Genomic DNA, 18135 nt, shown 5'->3' with positions numbered 1-18135 from the left:
AAGAGGCAAAAGGGGGAGGAAGGGGGGATGGACAAACATGGACACAACACAAAAGTCCACTGGTTATTTTTTTTTCTGTGAAAAGAAAAATCACAAAAAAAATTTATTTTATATAAGAAGGTAGTCTTTCAGAGAAGCCTTTTATCTTGGTCCCATATCATGCTATAATTTTCACATCCTGCTGAAACTATAACATATTCAAAATAGAACACTAAAGAAACTAGTCATACAAATTAATAGGTTGTGGATTATCTGAAAGAAGATTCCCAGTGATGCTTCTGCTATAAACCCACACTGGAACTGCTTGTTGAGTTAGTAATAACAAAAGTTTTCCTTTTGTACTATAATCTATAGGCAAGTACCTGGTTTTAATCCTTTTTGACATGAGGGTGGGGTGCAGAACAATACAAGTGAAGTAGAAATCCTGAGCCACTGGCCTCACCTGACTAAGGTGGTTCGCACTAGCCTGCGAAGAGTTTATTCTGTATTTGCTCTTGCAACTGCTGAGCAGTACTTTCCTCTCCCAGTTCCTGTTCCTGTATTGTTCATATTAATATAGAAATATATCACAAGTTCTGTGCCTGGAGTTATACCAAGAGAACAGTGTATTTGATCGACGGTTCAAAAGTACCTGCTTGTCTCATTACCTGAGACCAGTCTCAGCATAATGATGTTGGCAATGTCTTTTTTCTACCTTTAATTAGTAGAGAAGAGAAATGGCAATACGCTTCCATGAAGCAGTCCTCCAAAGCAGGGCAAACTTTGCTTTAATGTAAAAGGAGTTTCACCTGGAAGCATTTAATAACTCTGTTTATGTGAAATCAGGGCTGAAGTTGCATAAAACATCCTTTATCTTTACCAGTTTTACCACTACTGGAAATGTAGCAAGAGTATCATATTTCACATTCTTTCAGCTGAAACAAGGAAGTGTGGATATCTGTAAAATATTCTAATTAAACCCTTTTAACCCTGTGAACATTTGTGTTTTCAAGCGTACTTCAGCCTGTATTTTTTTCACTTGCACTGAAGTCTTCTGCAGCTGTGAGTTTCATCCTGTAAGTTTTGGTCTCCTGGCAAAACAGACATTGCTAGCTGCAGGAAACAGTGAGAAGAAACCTGATATTTATCCCCCATTTTACTTTCTGCAGGTATCTGGTTGCCTAGTGAAGGTCTTTTGTTTTAAAGATTAAATATTTATGTACACAGTGTGGGAGGCTGTCAGAAAATACCAGAAGTTAACTCTCAACTCTATGGGAACACTGGCCCTGAGAAACAGACTGGTTACAATGGATGAAGGTAATTTTTTGGACATAACGTTTGTTTAGAAAAAAAATATGTAATTGTTCATGTATGTTATATTACAGAACACAGTTGTTGAGCGTGGAAGAGTGGAGCCAAACCGCTATTATATTAAACAAGCTGCATAAAAAGTGTGACGAGGATAACAATCTATTTTTAAGATTCTTAATTGCAAACAAAAGTCAAGGAAAGAAACACACTAATATGAATGACATGCTAAAAGAGCTAAGTTGTTTACATGGCAGAAAGATCCACAAGTGAATGAGTATAGTTTTGAATACAGCTAATTATTTTGCAAAGCTCTCTTGCTGACCTAGGAAAACATATGTTCAAATGTTAGTGACTAGTTGGAAAGCTGCATACCAATATTTAGAAAAGCGTGATAAATGAAGGTCTTCTAAATAAAGCCACTCTAGGATTTACAAATATTTTGTGAATTTTTAGAAAAACAGGATTGAGTTTCCACAGCTCAACAAGTCATTATTATTTCAGCCACAGCAAGTGACCATGTGTGCTCATGTTTATGTATTTTGACTCCCTTTAGGGATGTCATTTCAAGAAATGCAATGTTAGAAAATAAACAAGAAAGATTGTACAAGGGAATGGTCAAAGGGCTGATCAAAATGGCTTCTGGTGAAAGACTGGAAAGTGGGTTTGGTGGTCTAATAATGTAAGAACCTTTAAATTCTTTCTCAGAAGACTGTGTTCAGAAGTCTTCAAAAGTCTTCAATTTGGTTATAGGACAAGAAGGAACGAACTTAAATTTAAGAGGAGAGAGTTTCCATTGAATTTCAAGCAAAAAACACTGTACCTAAAAGAGCATTTAACAAGATATTTGATAAGTGAAAAAAAAATGGGTTAAGTAGTTAGTGCTTTCTTTTCTATTATATATTTTATTTAGGAATATTTTTTGAAAGATTAGACCTTTTCTCAAGATCTCCTGTCCCTGGTGCTTATTTCTTCCCTGAAATCTTAACTCCTGAAAAAAAGAATTTACAAGGCAAATAATTTTACCAGAGCATTCTGCCTCAAAGAAGAGAAAATAAGGCCACAACAAAAGAATAAAATTGTATATTGCCTAACTTTGTGGGTTTCCTACTAAATTTTCTACAGAAATAAAATATATCCTAACAGTGACATCTTAAAATTGTCATTAAATTGCACCTGTACTTTTAAAATATTTTTTGTTGTACAGAATACCTCTTATGAGCTACTACTGTGAGTGTTCAAACTTCATTTTTTCTGATATACACCCTAAGGTGGCCATATCTGGGGGCTAGCAGGTAACCAAGGTTAAGCTTCAAAAATTAAAATATTCAGCGTTTACAGTCATTTTTAGTTTGAGACCTTTATTGCATATGCATTTAGGGGTTTAGATAAATGAAAGCAGAAGGCCAGATTCTGTGAGTGCTCTTCAAGGGTGTGTAATTAAAGAATAAATGAACAGTTATGCAAAGCCGATACTAAAAGAGGGGTGGTTTGCCTTGCCCCACCTTAGGGAGCAGGCAGCTGAAAAGCTGTGTGAGGGAAAGATGAGGAGGATTTGTGGCTTTTTCTATGCAACTTGCAGATCCTGCCCATAAATCATGAGGGAGCAGTCTGCTCATACCTAATATTAATGAATATATTTGAACCCTTTCCACACATATTAGTAAAAGTGATTTTTTTCTCAGATGTCATATACACTTCTCTAGCATTATGCTTAAAATTGAAATACATTAGTAAAGATTAAAATTAAAGGATCAGCCATGGCTGATTTAGAGATGAACAGCACTCAGTGTGGCACTGTGATCTACTTTTCTCAGGCAGTTGACTAATGAATAACCAAATGTTGGGAATACAATGAAATATCAAGTTGATATGAATGGATTAGCTATGTTTATAAATAAACATACAAATGCACAATATTTTCCAAGGACTGTTAAATTTGCATTCTCATCTTTGCTCCAGTATCTCTGCAGCTTATAGTAGGAAACGTGTGCCTTTACTTTGATTTTCAAGAGGAAAATAATGATAGCATCAACAAAACACAGCAAGACAAAGCCTTACTGTCTGTAGTAACAAGCTGAAATATTAACCGTTGTCATCAAAGTTTTTTCCAAATTGACAACTTACTAGTTGATAACTTCTGTATATGCTCTTCTTCATGCCTGTGCACTATATTAGGATAATTAAGGATTTTTAAATTTAAAAGGAGAAGTCAACTTACTGACTGTGCAACCTCCTCTCAAACCAGAAGTTAATAACAAGTTAAATGACATCATTGATTGTCAACTCTGTTAGGCAATGCTATTGGGCAAGGCTATTTCTTAAGGCAGTGTAATCTGAGAATGTTAGAGAAAAAAATGTGGTTTGACCAGAATGAATACGCAGAAAAAGTTTGCATAATGTATTTTCATCTGGAAAAAATCTGAGCTGTAGCCTTTGACAATGTAAACTAACCTCTACTTGTAAAACACTGTCAGAGTTCATTGTTAAGCTAGATTCAGAGGATGAGATCGAGTTATAAAAGATATCCTTCTCAGAGGATGAACCTTCCTATTAACAATACAAAGGCTGAATTCATATAACAACAATCAATGCTATAAATGCAAGCTTAAATATAATAGAAAAAGCTGATATCCATGTGATGCAGTGCTCAATGAGAAGGAAGGATCAGACTACTTAAAGACCATCTGGCCTGTAGGTAAATAGGAAAGGCAGCTACTATTCCATTCGCAAATAAAAGAGGCCCCAAAATGCCCATTTCCAACCACTCAGCTACACTGAATATTACAACCACATTTTGTTACTTGACTGCTTGTATGAGTGATCAGCAGCAGCAATAAAAATTACAATTTCCACGTTTTTTGTAAGCAACAAAGACAAACAGTGTGGTCTTGACTGTCAGTGCCCATTTGTTCACAGCATTGGGAGAGCAGTTATTCTATATCCACATCAAGTTTTGTGCTATTTATTTTCCACATAATAAAGGTCAAAATACTCTGTACATCTGCCCAAGTCAAAGAAGCAGTCACCTTCTCTTTCACTATGTTTCTTCTATTGAAACATACTTCAAGGACACTCTCACCAGACTATAAAAGTCTTCTCACTGCCTTTCCTTGTCTTGCATCAGAGCACAGAGGTTAGGACAAGCTCCATTCAGCCCATTGATACTTTTATTAGAAAGTCTAGTGTATACACTTGCGTTATGAAGAGTATTGAATAGCAGAGTATGCATATCACTAGAACAGTCCTGTAACAAGGAGCAATCAAGAAGCTTACTTCCAGGCAGCCCTCTATACAAAGTTATTAAAAGAGCATTAGTTATATATATGTTATATATTAGTTATATATATGATATATATTTTTCTGTCTTTGCAGACAACAACTGCTACCTCCCTATAAATGAGGGCTTAAAATTAGAGGTATTACTCACAACACAGGAGTGGTGCCCAGACCAAGCACTACATTAAATTGCCCCAACAGCTTACAGATTACAAATTTCAATAAATTCCTGTTCTGGCAAGGTTTGAGAAATTGCTGTGAATGCTGAAAGTCACTCCACTGTTTTGCCATTTTGATGGAAATTGCAGTGTTCTATACCTTGACATACAATGAGTCGTGGAATAAGACACATAATGATTGTTAAATACTATTAATGAGAAACAGATGCAAAGATAGTCTTGCTTCTTCATCTTCTTTTTGAGCCATACCCCTGAAATGTCTATGTCTTGCATAGAGAAATTAGTCTGTGTTGGGTTTATCATGCTCATATAGTGAGATGCACGAATATTTAACTGTGTGTACTACTGATTTAAAAACTATACTTGCTGAGTCAAGGAAAGATGTCATACAAACCTGGCTGATTTCTCCATCCCTTAACAGCATCCTTTCTTTGTAGTCTGAAGCACATCTCAGTAGAATAATATGTTCCTTGTGTTCCAGCTGTTCCCAGCCCTGTAATATGCTTGCAAACTTGCAATTTGAATGAATTGCGTATCTGATGATTTACTGAGACTCTCAGAGCCCCATTATCACAGCTGGTCTGGACTGGGTCTAAGTGTAACCAGAAGCCAAGGAAAACTAATTTGAGATCACAGGACTGTTTTGGCTGTTGCGCTGTATCTTACATGGCACTTCGCACACAACATTGGTATTGCAGTTAGCATTAAAGTACCAAGATTCATTAGAATTTGCTGTCCAGGGAAGCTCCAGAGGAAAAACCCTATAAATCTGTGAGATGACCCTTAATCCATAATATCCTAAGAATTTCTGTAGTGGTTTTTTTTTTTTCATCTGAAAGGCATTAAATTAATTAATGCTGTAGGATGGCAATACTCTCTGTAAAACATCCCACACTGTGAACTGATTACCGAGACATTATATTAAAACTGGTCCAAAGGTATAAAAGCTTTATGTGCTTACAATACTCACTTTTTCTTGACCATATGCAGAACATGAACACACTCTGTCAGAATAAAATGACTGATTTTAATCTATCTCTATGGAGCTTTTCTTTACATAAGTTACTTTAAATACTAGAGGGTGTCTCTTTCTCCTTTTACTATAATGTATGATAAATAGGAGTGCCTGGTGATCTTTGTTTAATTCTTACATGCATTGCTTTCTGTATCATGCGTAATAACAATGTATTTTTTTGGTTTGTTTTATTTTTTAAACAAAAATCTCCACTAAACACTGGAATAAGAACTACTTTTTCATAATATGTGATGTGGTGGGGTTTTTTTCTGTTCCTATTGGTTTTGGTGTTTGGGGTTTTTTTTGGGGGGGAGTGGGAAGTATTTTTACTTAGGCCAGTATTCCTATTCTGAAGAAAGTATTCCACTGTCATCACAATCCTGGTTCCGGAAGAAGAATAATTCTGTTTCTCCTACTGCTAAAAGACAAAACAAAACAGGTAATGTTAGCTTATTTTATTGGCAAATATTTGCACACACAAAATGGAGAGAAAACTATTGAAAAGGTGTAGAACACCACTCTAATGGAGGTGTGGGATTTTATCAATCATCCACCAAGCTTTTTAAGCAATAGGGTATAACTACTTGAAGATTTATAGATGAGAAAAAGATGTCAAACTGTGCCACTTGGCTGATGATCTGATTCACTCCTTTCAGCTGCTGAACTGTAGTGTCTGTTTGCTCTAGTTGCAGGTATAACACATGTGGAACTGGGAGCATCATCTTAAACTAGATTGGAAACTCTTGAAAGGCCACAAAAATGGGACTGTGGATTTGAGTTCTCTTGTCCCTTAAAATGGAGGTAGTGTGACTGAGCCAACAGCACATACCTGAATTTTGGAACATTATTGATACCAGTCTAGCTTTTTTTTAAAGCTAATCTATTCTATCCTAGTTTAAGTTCAGGGGGGCAAACAAATTCTCAACCATTCTCTTTTTATATTTTTATGTGGGTTGAGAGGACAAAAAGAGCATTTGAAAGAGTAGATTCTAAATGTGTCGTACCAATAGTTAGTTTCAGACATGACCTCAGAAAGACACTGACTGGAACACTGGCATTGTGATAGACCAAGTATCTTTGAAGTTGAAAGACTAATGGAGTAACTTGTCTTTCCATCCAGGGCTTTAGCATATACTACAATAGTCCCTGGCTGGCCCAATTATTTTCATATGCCAGCTAATCCTTTGTGTATTATGGTCAGACAATTGTGTGTTAGTAGTCACAGTGCTGCTTGAGTGGAAAATTATGACACTGTATGAAACAGTATCTGTTTCAGTGACTGAATGCTCAACTTGCTGCAACTAGCCAGCCTAGGTGGGTCCCTAGGTAGTTTTGGGACAGAACATGATGACTATACCTGCCACCTATGTGAACATCAATAATAACATCTCAGTAACCTTAAAACCATAAATAACACACCTGTTAAACATGTCTCCACCTTACCCCAAGGTTAGAGACCTAACAATTCAGTGACTCCAGCTGTAGAAAAGTGACTGATCTATAAGGTTCAGAATAGCTTGAAAAGGGAGGTGTCATACCTCTTTTAACTAACCATACCACCATTTCAAAAACTAGAACAGAAACATTTTCATGGAGCTTTGCAATTTTGTAACTCCATGAATCTAAACTTCATTACCTAGTAGTAAAGAAATAATCCATGCATTGCTTTTCTTTTTCTCTTCCAAAGATGAAAAGAGCAAGACAAAAGAGGGGTTTTTACATCTTGAACTGATACCACATTCAGTAGAAGTAACAAATACAATCCTCTTTGCTTTGTGGTTAGCAAATTTCATAACTCAAGAAATAACTACCCATAGACTTTGAAGGATTTACGAAGTCAGCTGTGTAAGAATCTTAGAGATGAGATGCCAGGAGGTGACTACATTAATTCAGTTCATGCTATGAGAACTGAAGTTACTCAGGATATTGACTGCTAAACTTTTAATTTTTTAGCAAATTCAAGTAACACCTCCCAATGATTCAGGATCAGGGACCAAAGATATTTTGCTACTGCTTTACTGTTGGGTTTTTTTCCTGTCATTTAGATACAATCACATTAGACTGTTGGAACAGTGATGTGTGTTATTCTGCTTACTTCTGATATCTGATCTAGAGTGAAATCAGGAAAAAAACTGTGCAATTAGAACTGACTCTTCTGACAAAATTTGCTAGAAATTTGTACAAGAAATATACTAGAAAATGTACAAAGAGAGTGTCAGTTTATCAAAATCAGCATCTTGCGTGGGGATACTGGCATGTTAAACACGTAAGAGAGTTCAGGGTGGACCTAGAACAGAAATTATCAGCACCAGAGAGATATCTGCTCCAAAATGTGCATTACTCAGAAATTTAAGGCAAGCATTTGTGTTCTCATTCCACTGGAGATTAGGAATTTGAATATCAGGCATTAGCACACTTGTAGGAAAGCTCAGCCCTAAGGCACCCCTTTCTGCAACGCTTATGCTAAAATTTCCCATGCTGTGCTGCTTACCCATGAGCTGATTTCCTTATTGCGATGCAGCACAGGTCTGTCTATGAAATCTTGTGAAGCTATAATGCAAGATGTGCATAGGCCTGAGGCAGGTTCTTATGACTGCTGCTCATAAGAATGTAATGTAATGTCATGTCAAGAATGTAATATGGGGCAGCCACACCACACAAAGTTTGAGTTGCCAGTGCTCTTTGTTTACTGCTTGCGATCAGCAAAAATACAAAACCTTCAACTACATGAGGAATGCCTGTGTGAATGTTGCCTCAAATTACAAGTTTTACCCCAAGGAAACCGCAGACCTCCCTAGCTTTATATACACTGTTCAACCCCTAGACTTCTATGCTTTTAAATCAAAGTTTGTTTCAGTGATGAAGTTAGCATGCAGCATTCCTGGGCATGAAGCTCCCATTTCACAAGGTCTGATCCTGTGAAATGTCTATTACTATTGAGATCCTGAGCATAACAGCATTTTGAGGGGATTGCTCTGATGTGCCTGTAATTACATCAGAACTGGTCATGTTGTCCTACCCCTTTTCCATTCAGTGAACTCACAGATGAACCTGGAGTTAAATGTAAAGACTGGACTACCATCCACCACTGTTTTTCTTAAACTCTGTAAATATATTACATAATTCAATAGGCAATGGAATGAGAACTTTTGTCATAGGCTAATTTTTCCTGACTAGAGAAGAAAAAATTTCCCAGAAAATAAAACTTAATACAAAGATATGCCCATAAGTTTTTAAGTTGGTGGTGATGGCAAGTTTCTCAAAAGCTAACGAGATTATTTTAATGTGGCCAAATAATATCATATTAATTATTGTAACTGGACTTCGTGACCAACTTATAATAAATACTTAGTTTTGACATTTATCGTACAGGAAAAAATAAATTTATGAAATAATTAATCTTAACAGATATCACTTTTCTGGAAAGAAGCTAGGTTCTTCACATTATTATCCTTGATCTTCAAATGAAAAATGTAGATGTTAAATATACAGGTTTTATGTGCATTTATGCATTATCCAGGTTGTACTTTTGATACAATGAAAAGACTACATTTTTTCTTTTGTGTTTCATTTGGACTGATTCTATTATCTTAGAATTCCTACAGGACACACAGTTTTGAGGTTTAAATTTGTATATTTTCTCTAATAGCTGAGTACTGCTGTATGGTTGCTCCTGGCAAAAAAAAATAATGCTGGGTGTTAGTCAATATGAAATTAAAAGTCTGTAGCAAAACTCTACTGTTTCCTGTAATTCTATATTAAAAATACCATTCCTTTTCTCTAAGAAGAGCAATTAGACACAACTTAATTGTCATAAATTGTCTTTTCCTTTTGGTAGAATATTCCTGTAACCACAATAGAAGCATTTATACCTTTCAATTAAGTTACTACTAGGGATGCAAAATGTGTAATATTTCATGACTGCAAAGAAAAACAAGTGCCAAACCAGTTGCCTTTGCTCTGAGATCCTCTGAAACTTTCTCTTTATGTAACAGAGAACACAGCACATCTGCTTTGTCTTTTGTCTCATCTTTTTTCAGGAGGTATTAGTTATGAGGAAAGAGGAAATTGAGACTGCAGTGCAATGACATTTTTTATGTTTTACTTTGTTTTGATCACTTAAAAATGCAAATTCTAATATGCAAATTCTTTTACAGAATAGCAAAAATGTGTCCTTAGAATGCACTATAATTATAATATTTTAATAATGATATAATAGAATAATTTTCTTCCATGCTAGCATACTTTGTTGTGTTAATTTTTTTAGGGGAAAAATTCTCTGGCAAAACAAAATATAAATGTTATGAGACTTTGGAGTTATATCTGCCAAAATAGATAGTCCTCTTCCATCTTGTCTGCCTGTTTTGAGCAGTATTATGAAGATAAGTCTCTTTCTGTCCATCTGTCAGAATTGCAACTGGCCGCTTCTGTAAAAAGAAAATAACTCCCTGTCACAAAGCAACATCTGCTAATGCAAGGCATAAAATAGAAATCACTACAGCAAAAAGTAGCTAAATGGTGAAACATGCGGGATGTGATAAAGCTACAAGACAGACCTCAGAATTTATACTTGTTAGAGGAGTAAAATTTATTGAAGTTGGCATGAAGTAGCACAGAAGTAACATGATATGGAATCAGCAATTTCCAACTACAACCGCATCTGAAGTGCACTGTTAATTCTTAAACTTAAGTATCAGCAGGGAGTAGTCTAGATATAAATGAAGCATGCTATAAAACAGGAGACAAACTGCTCCTATTTTAAATTGTGATTTTTAATTTAAAATACATATATATATATATATATATCTCCCTTTGTGCATCCCAGGCATCAGTTTTAAAGTATAAATTAAGATTTCATCTCAACCAAGAAGATATATTTCTCAGAACAGCCTGACCTCTAGGTCCCCTAACCACCCCAGTAGAGATGTAGCCACAGACAGTTGTTCACTTTCCTTCCTGTGATAGCGTGTTACGCATGATTATCTGCATCAAGGTTGTTTGATCACGTTTTCCATGCAGACTGCACAAGATGCATGTTTATGCTTCAGTGTGAGGATTATGAATGTAAGGACATTTCATGTTTCTCATCAAATGTTTATCAGTTGTATATACACAAGGGACAACACAGCAAACACGTGAGAGAATGAATGACAACAGTACTGTGTGCTACATTTCCATGGATGGAAGACAAATGAAGTTTCTATGTTGACAGAGGAACTAAAATTTTACATGAAAATTAAAACTTTTCTGTAAAACTCATACCCCTTTTAATTTCAAAAATAGTCTTGGACATGGAAACAGTCTACCAGGGAGTTAATCCTGAAAAGCAATAATTGATTAAGATCCATTTTTGGAAGTGAGCGTGACATGAAAATTAATCACAGAATCATAGAATGGTTTGGGTTGGAAGGGACCAGTGAATATCACCTAGTCCAACCCCCCCTGCCATGAGGAATTCTTTTTAAAACTTTTTAATAGAAAACAGATCTATTCTGGTTGTACCCCAAGGAATCTGTTTGGAAAGTCTTTCCTTTTACACCTTAAATAATGCTAGGCAAAAGTAATTTGCTCATCCTCATCCCTGGACAGGTGATGGAACAGCTCATCCTGGAGGTCTTCTTGAAGCATGTGGAGGAAAAGAAGGTCATCAGGAATGGTCAACATGGTTTCACCAAGGGGAAATCACACCTGACCAACCTGATAGCCTTCTGTGCTGGAACGCCTGGCCGGGTGGATGAGGGGAGAGCAGTGGGTGTTGTCTGCCCTGCCCTCAGCAAGGCTCTTGCCCCTGTCTCCCACAGCCGCCCCAGGTGAGCGCAGGCCGGGTGGGCTGGGCGCGTGGGCAGGGAGGTGGGCTGAGACCTGGCTGATGGCAGAGCCCAGAGGGCTGTGACCAGCGGCGCAGCCCAGCTGGGGGCCCGCAGCCAGCGCTGTGCCCCGGGGCTCAGCACCGGGTCCCGTCCTGCTCAGCCCACCCCCCAGCGCCCTGGGTGAAGGGGCAGAGCGTGCCCGCAGCGAGTTTGCTGGTGGTACAGCGCTGGGAGGGCGGCTGATACCCCGGGGGCTGCGCTGCCGTTCGGCGGGGCCCGGGCAGGCTGGGCAGTGGGGCAGGGGGGGCGTCATGAAGCTCAGCAAAGGCAGGGGTAGGGTCCTGCGCCGGGGGGGAGCGACCCCACGCACCAGCACGGGCTGGGGCTGACCTGCTGGCAGGCAGCTCTGCGGGGAAGGGCCTGGGAGGCCTGGAGGACACCGAGTGGCCCGTGGGCCAGCAGTGTGCCCTGGTGGGCAAGAAGGCCGCTGCCAGCGCGGGCTGCATCAGGAGGAGCGTGGCCAGCGGGTGCGGGGGGTGTCCTGCCCCTCTGCTCTGCCCTGCTGAGGCCGCACCTGGAGTGCTGTGCCCAGCGCTGGGCTCCCCAGTTCAGGAGAGACAGGGAGCGACTGGAGAGGGGCCAGCGGGGGGCTGCCAAGGGGGTGAGGGGGCTGGAGCATCTCCCTCATGAGGGAAGGCCGAGAGAGATGGGCCGGTGCAGCCTGGAGAAGGCTGAGAGGGGATCTCATCGTGCATACAGGTATCTTCAGGCCGAGTGTCAGGGGGACGGGGCCAGGCTCTTTTCCTGGTGCCCAGTAACTGGACAAGGGGAAATGGGCACAAACTGCAACACAAGAAGTTCTGTCTGAATATGAGGAAAAACTTTTTTCTTTGAGGGTGACAGAGCCCTGGGACAGGCTGCCCAGAGAGGCTGTGCAGCCTCCTTCTCTGGAGACATTCAAAACCCACCTGCAGGCAACTCTGTGCAACCTGCTGTGGGTGAAGCTGCTTTAGCAGGGGGTTGGCCTAGATGACCTCCAGAGGTTCCTTCCAGCCCTGACCATTCTGTAACTGACTCTGTGATCTCAGGGAATGAAAGGTTAGTAATATGTAGTTTTGTAGAATGATCAAATCCCCCAATCCAAACCCCAAAGCTAGTTATGCTATGTCTAAAATACTATAAAGAAATGACTGCAGGCTAAATAAACCTCCAAACTACTTCTAATACTGTATTATTGATTACTGTCTGCATTCTTACTATACAGATGAAACAGGTATTTTCTCACTGCTCATTAGAAGCATCCACTATCAAAAGTCCTGCTTTGCAACACCAAGCATAGATATTTCCTTCCAGAAGTCTTTGGTGGAATGCCTTACTTACAAAGAAAAGTTTGGGGTTGAATCCACTGTCAGTAAAATTATGTGGTTTCATATGTATTTTTATGTGGTGAGACTCTTCCCAAGTACAAAGTAAGGCACTTACCTAATGAAGATGTTACAGCCTAAAATAATTGTACTAGATACCTTCTTGAATTGTGAAAGTACTTTCATTTCCACTGAGTTCTGATCATGAGATTAAGTTTTCTGGGCATTGTTTCCATTAGATTGCAGGCCAGTTGAACTGGCCATAAAGGAAGAAGGACTTTCAGCTTAAGTCAAAACAGATAGCAGTGTGATTGTATGAACAAAAGATCATCAAAGTCTATTAGGTTTAGCATTTTCCTTCTAAATTACTGTTATTTGAGGTACAGACCTGAAACTGATGATAAATCAAGGAACTTTATAGTGTGATCTTATTTATTAAAAAAAGAGCGTGAAAAATCCTTGTTTGGATCCCGACCACAGTAGAATTACACAAGTGACAGGTTTCTCTCTTTACAGACACAAGCCTCTTACTAGAAAATGCTGTATTCTAAAGCTGCTCTCATCTTTAATCTTAGCTGAAAATATATTTAGAAATATTTATCTGACGCTTCCTTCACTGTTCTGACAGTGCTTCTGGGTATAAGAGAATGTGCTTCTCAGTCTCGCTCTCATAGTGAAATACTGTATTTCCACATAGCTTTTGTCAAACTTCCTACTCAGAACTAGGTTTACATCAGTTTGATTTCTGGACAGAGTTTTTATGCTTCAACGTTTTGCATAGGTAAGTTTAAGTGCTTAGTACATTTAACTTGGATTGAAACTACTGTTCTCTTTCCAGTTTCAGTAAGTTTTCATTCAACTTCCATTCCAGTATCACCTACATTTCAGGCTGCTTGGAAGCTGTACTGGTTTTGGCTGGGATAGAGTTAATTTTCTTCATAGCAGTCTGTATGGTGCTATGAATTTGTGACCAAAACACTGTTGCTAACATGCAATGTTTTATTTCTGAACTGCGCTTACACAGTGTCCAGGTCTCTGTTTCTCACACTACCCACCAGCAAGTAGGCTGGAGGGTCACAAGTAGCTGGGACAGCTGATTTCAACTGACCAAGGGGATATCCCATGACATATGACATTGTGTACAATAAAAGCTCAGAGAAAGGAGGAGGAAGTTTTTTGAGTTGTACCATTTGTCTTTCTAAGTAACCACTACATGTGATGAAGCCCTGCTTTCCTGGAAATGGCTAAACAACTGCCTGCCAATGGAAAGTAGTGAATTAATTTATTTTGCTTCGTTTGCTTTGCTTTGCCCATTAAACTGTCTTTATATCAACCCAGAAGTTTTATCACTTTTAACCTTCCAGTTCTCTCACCTGTCATGCTGGAGGGTGCGTTGGGGCTGGGGAGTGAGAGAGTGGTTGTGTGGGGCTTAGCTGCTGGCTGGGATTAAACCACAACAGAAGCTGATATACATATATATGAACATATTCTTGTGCTGCTTCTTTGCCTAGTGTTACTGAGCAAATTGGCTGGGGAAACATAAAAAAAGTTCTTAACTGTGGTAATGGTAATAGAAGGAAGGATTAGTGAAACCAACGGCATCTTTGTTACAGTGCAATTACTGTTATTAAATAAATTAAACTGAAATATTATACAATCATCTTGTGGTTTTGGTGGCCAAAAATCACTGCGGTGGGGTGGGGTAGGTGGGGGGAACAAAAAAACAAAACGAACCCACAACTTTAATAGAATACAGCAAAGACTATTTATTTTTCATTATTGATGAAAATCCTGTATGATTCTTTAGAATTGTGAAGATAATTATGGAGAGAAAGTAGCAGAGGGCCAAGAAATTCACAGCCAAACTTAGTCCATCTAGGGGGAGTGATAAAATCTCTTAATGAAGCCCTGGGAGACAAACGCTTTCTCCCTAGGAATTTCAGTCGACAGTGATAAACTATTCTCATGTCTCAAAAAGGTCTTAATTTCAACCACTTACACATAACAAAGAAAGGAAATACGAACAAGGAGAGGAATAGCTATTTATTTATCCTGATAAAGCATCAAAAATAAAATTAACAGTCTGTTGGCATTAGAGACTGATGTGCAGGCTACAGGTGAACCAAAGTTTAAGCTACACGTTCTGTATAAAATGGAGAGCTGCAGTGATTACAGGATACACTGAAGCATGAGGGTAAAATGGCAATCTGAAAAGCTCTTTGCAAGATGGAGTTGTGAGTGGAATTTTTGACAAGTGCTTTGGTGTGCAGTATTTCAATGTTCTGTAGTCACATGCAATAGATTCCATTCTGAAAAGCACCCATGCAAGAAAGAAGGTAATTAAATTCCTCATGATTTTTTTCCATGGGAAAAGAACTCAGGAAAACTTTAAACAGAGCATTAGGAACTATCAAAGTGTTGAGCTTTACCATGAATGTTATTATCCATTCTAGCTGAGAAGAAGGTCACGTGAGGAACCTTTATCCTTCGGAAGCACAGTCCATGCTCAAGCTGCATTTCTCAGTCTGCTATATGAGAATGTTCTGTCATATTCATTAGATATATACAATTTCAACCAGTACATGTTACTTTTGGTAACTACTTCGTCAACATCATAACTCTTGATGACCTCTGTTATTTCTGGAAGTGTAATTTTAAGGCCTTCTCGGTGTGCATAAGCCAGGTTTTTAAATGCTTTATGCTTTTTAGTGCAATGTTGACAGACAGTGAGCAAATATCAATGGTGAGACCCATAGCTAGGTAGTTAGAAACTCTGCAATGATTTAAGTTCAGTTGTTGAACTTCTAGCCACCTAGATTTTAATTCCTCTATATGTGCTCTGATTGCTTCCTCAAAAGCCTGTCTTTGTATACAGGTTCAGAATAAAGTACTTACTTTCTTCCTTATATGGGAGTTTATGTCTAGCTGTTCCATACACCATGAAGAGCTGGAAAAGTAGTGTCTTTATGGAAGTTATGAGTCTGGCAAGGCAAAAAGAAAAAAAAATCAAAAAATGCACAAAAAACCAACCAAACAAAAAAAGATTACTTTCTGCTAATAGATCATTTTGCTTTATTTGAAATGCATCAAAAAGAAACACCTCTTGTGGGGACAGAGTAGAAGCTGGGCGTAACAAGAAAGCAGACATCTTAAAGAGATCCAGAAACAGAAGCTGGCCAAAAGCTGGAGGAATATGTTTGAGATGTGATTATGGATGGAAGTTGCAGGAGACTTAGCAGGTCTTATTCAGCATAGTTGGTGAATTCTGGAAACTTTATTTCATGGACTTAGATATGGCTGCCATTTCAGCTAAACCTGACAGTCAAACCAAGATTAAATCACATAATCATACTAGATTTCAAATGAGACAGAAAGAAAATTCCTACGAGTCTACTCTGGACTATGTGTTTGCTCTAATCAGTTTCTAAGAAACTCATCCAGTTTTACTTTAAATCAGCTGACAGTTTGTAATATTTTTATCTAAAATTATTTTTATGTGTGATCTTACATATCTGTAACAGATCTTACATATCTGATCTTGTTTCATTATACCTGTTTTCAAGAGTCTTGACTGAATACCTCTTCCTAGTATTTATTACAATTACTTTGCTTGTTTTTCCAGAACTGTGGGTGAAAAAAGCTATCCCTTCAGGCTTCCAAGAACATGAAGATTCAGTAAGAATTGATACTGAAACTAAACCACAGACCACCATTTACTCATCTGTTCCTCTACCAGGCAGTGTTATTGATTATTCAGAGGAGATACAAGAACATCCTTCATGTGTGATTAGAAGTGTTATGATTGAAGACACACCTGAGGAGGGTAAGGAGTACTTTGTGCCTCAGGTGTTCAGGATGAGAGTGTAATTGATTGTTTTCCACAAAAGGGCAGATTGGTACCACATTACTATATTGTAGTCTTACAGAAGCAGAACTGCATAAGCATATAGTCCATATTGCATTATCAGTGCTGATATAGCTTGAATATGGATGAATGTAAGTATGGACTAAGTGGGAGAGTTCCTGTCATGATTCAGCATATAGGTAATGGAAGTGATCCTCAAGCCTCTCATATACAAGAGATGCGTATTGGCTTTATATTCATTAAACCCAAAGTCAACAGAGGAGGATTAAATTTATGTGTTCTGGACCTGCAGCTTCTAAAACAAGGTGTGCAACTTACCAGACTCTAAAAACTGTCAAAAAATACTACCACAGCTATTCAGAACAGCAATGTGGCTGCCTAGCCTGTGCCATGTGCTTTGATTTTAGTTGTAAAGTGAGAAAGGAGACACCTCTTGTTTGCAGAAGATTACATTCCAAAGCAATTAAACTGCAAGGTCCTGTGGTGGTTTGAATGCCTTTTGAGAGCCAGTCTGATTGATGGCATTGAAAATAAAGGGAAAGAACTGTTACAGATGTCTTGTCCCTGCCATACCACAGAGTTTTGCATGAGTTAACTCACAAGAATTGTGAAAAAGTATTAAGTAGTTTGGGGAGTGACATGCTCTGTGAGATGCTAAGCTAAAAAGAACACGTGGACTGAGTTTTAGCATTCATGAATTGAAGGCGGTTCAACTGTCTTTCTTCCCAATGGGCTGCTATTGACTAAAGGGGAAACTTGCAGGAATTTCAGGAGGTGATATAGTAATGCACTTTTTCCAGTAGGAAACAGTATCTGTGTCTGTTTTCCGTTAAAAGTTAAGATTAATCTTTATCCTAGAAGACAGATGCTACACTCCTAACCTGCAAGCACTCGTGCTCCAGTGGTTAATTTTGCCTAAAGTAGGATTATGTGGAGGGCTTTTTCAAGAATAACTGTGGTTTCAGATAGTGTCTAGGAAAGCCAAATACGAACCAGAAGGATATAGATGTGAAAGGTCAAGTCCTTCAAGAAGTAGCTAATCTATATATAATTTAACATGTTCTTCACTAACATAATTCACAGAACAAAAGCTGATATACATATATATATTTATGTAACATATATTGATTAAAATAATTCATTCAGAAAGAAGAGTAAGTTGAGCTAAGGGTACTTTTCTCAACACATTTATTTAGTTATGTATTTTATAAATCATCAAAACTGGCTTTTGAAAAACAACCCATTTATGGCTATATGGGAACAGGATCTGCTGATTCCATCTAGTAGCTGGATATACTCTATTTTAAAACAGTACATTCTGTTACAGTATGTCAAA

General features: G+C 38.3%; 1 protein-coding gene across 1 annotated transcript in view; it reads left to right on the top strand.

Moving 5' to 3' along the window:
• Positions 1–939: 939 nt before the first annotated feature.
• Positions 940–18135, top strand: part of LOC130143084 (uncharacterized) — a 31414-nt gene continuing 14218 nt past the window's right edge. The window contains exons 1-3 of the mRNA XM_056325694.1: positions 940–1055; positions 1149–1296; positions 16557–16757. Of these exons, the coding sequence (XP_056181669.1) occupies positions 1197–1296; positions 16557–16757 (301 nt within the window). The 5' untranslated portion in view covers positions 940–1055; positions 1149–1196. The remainder of the gene's footprint in view (positions 1056–1148; positions 1297–16556; positions 16758–18135) is intronic.

Source organism: Falco biarmicus, chromosome Z, assembly GCF_023638135.1.
Source record: "Falco biarmicus isolate bFalBia1 chromosome Z, bFalBia1.pri, whole genome shotgun sequence".
In the NCBI taxonomy this organism is placed as follows: Eukaryota; Metazoa; Chordata; class Aves; order Falconiformes; family Falconidae; genus Falco; species Falco biarmicus.
Note: the sequence above shows the minus strand (reverse complement) of the source record. Positions and strands in the feature narration are given on the sequence as shown.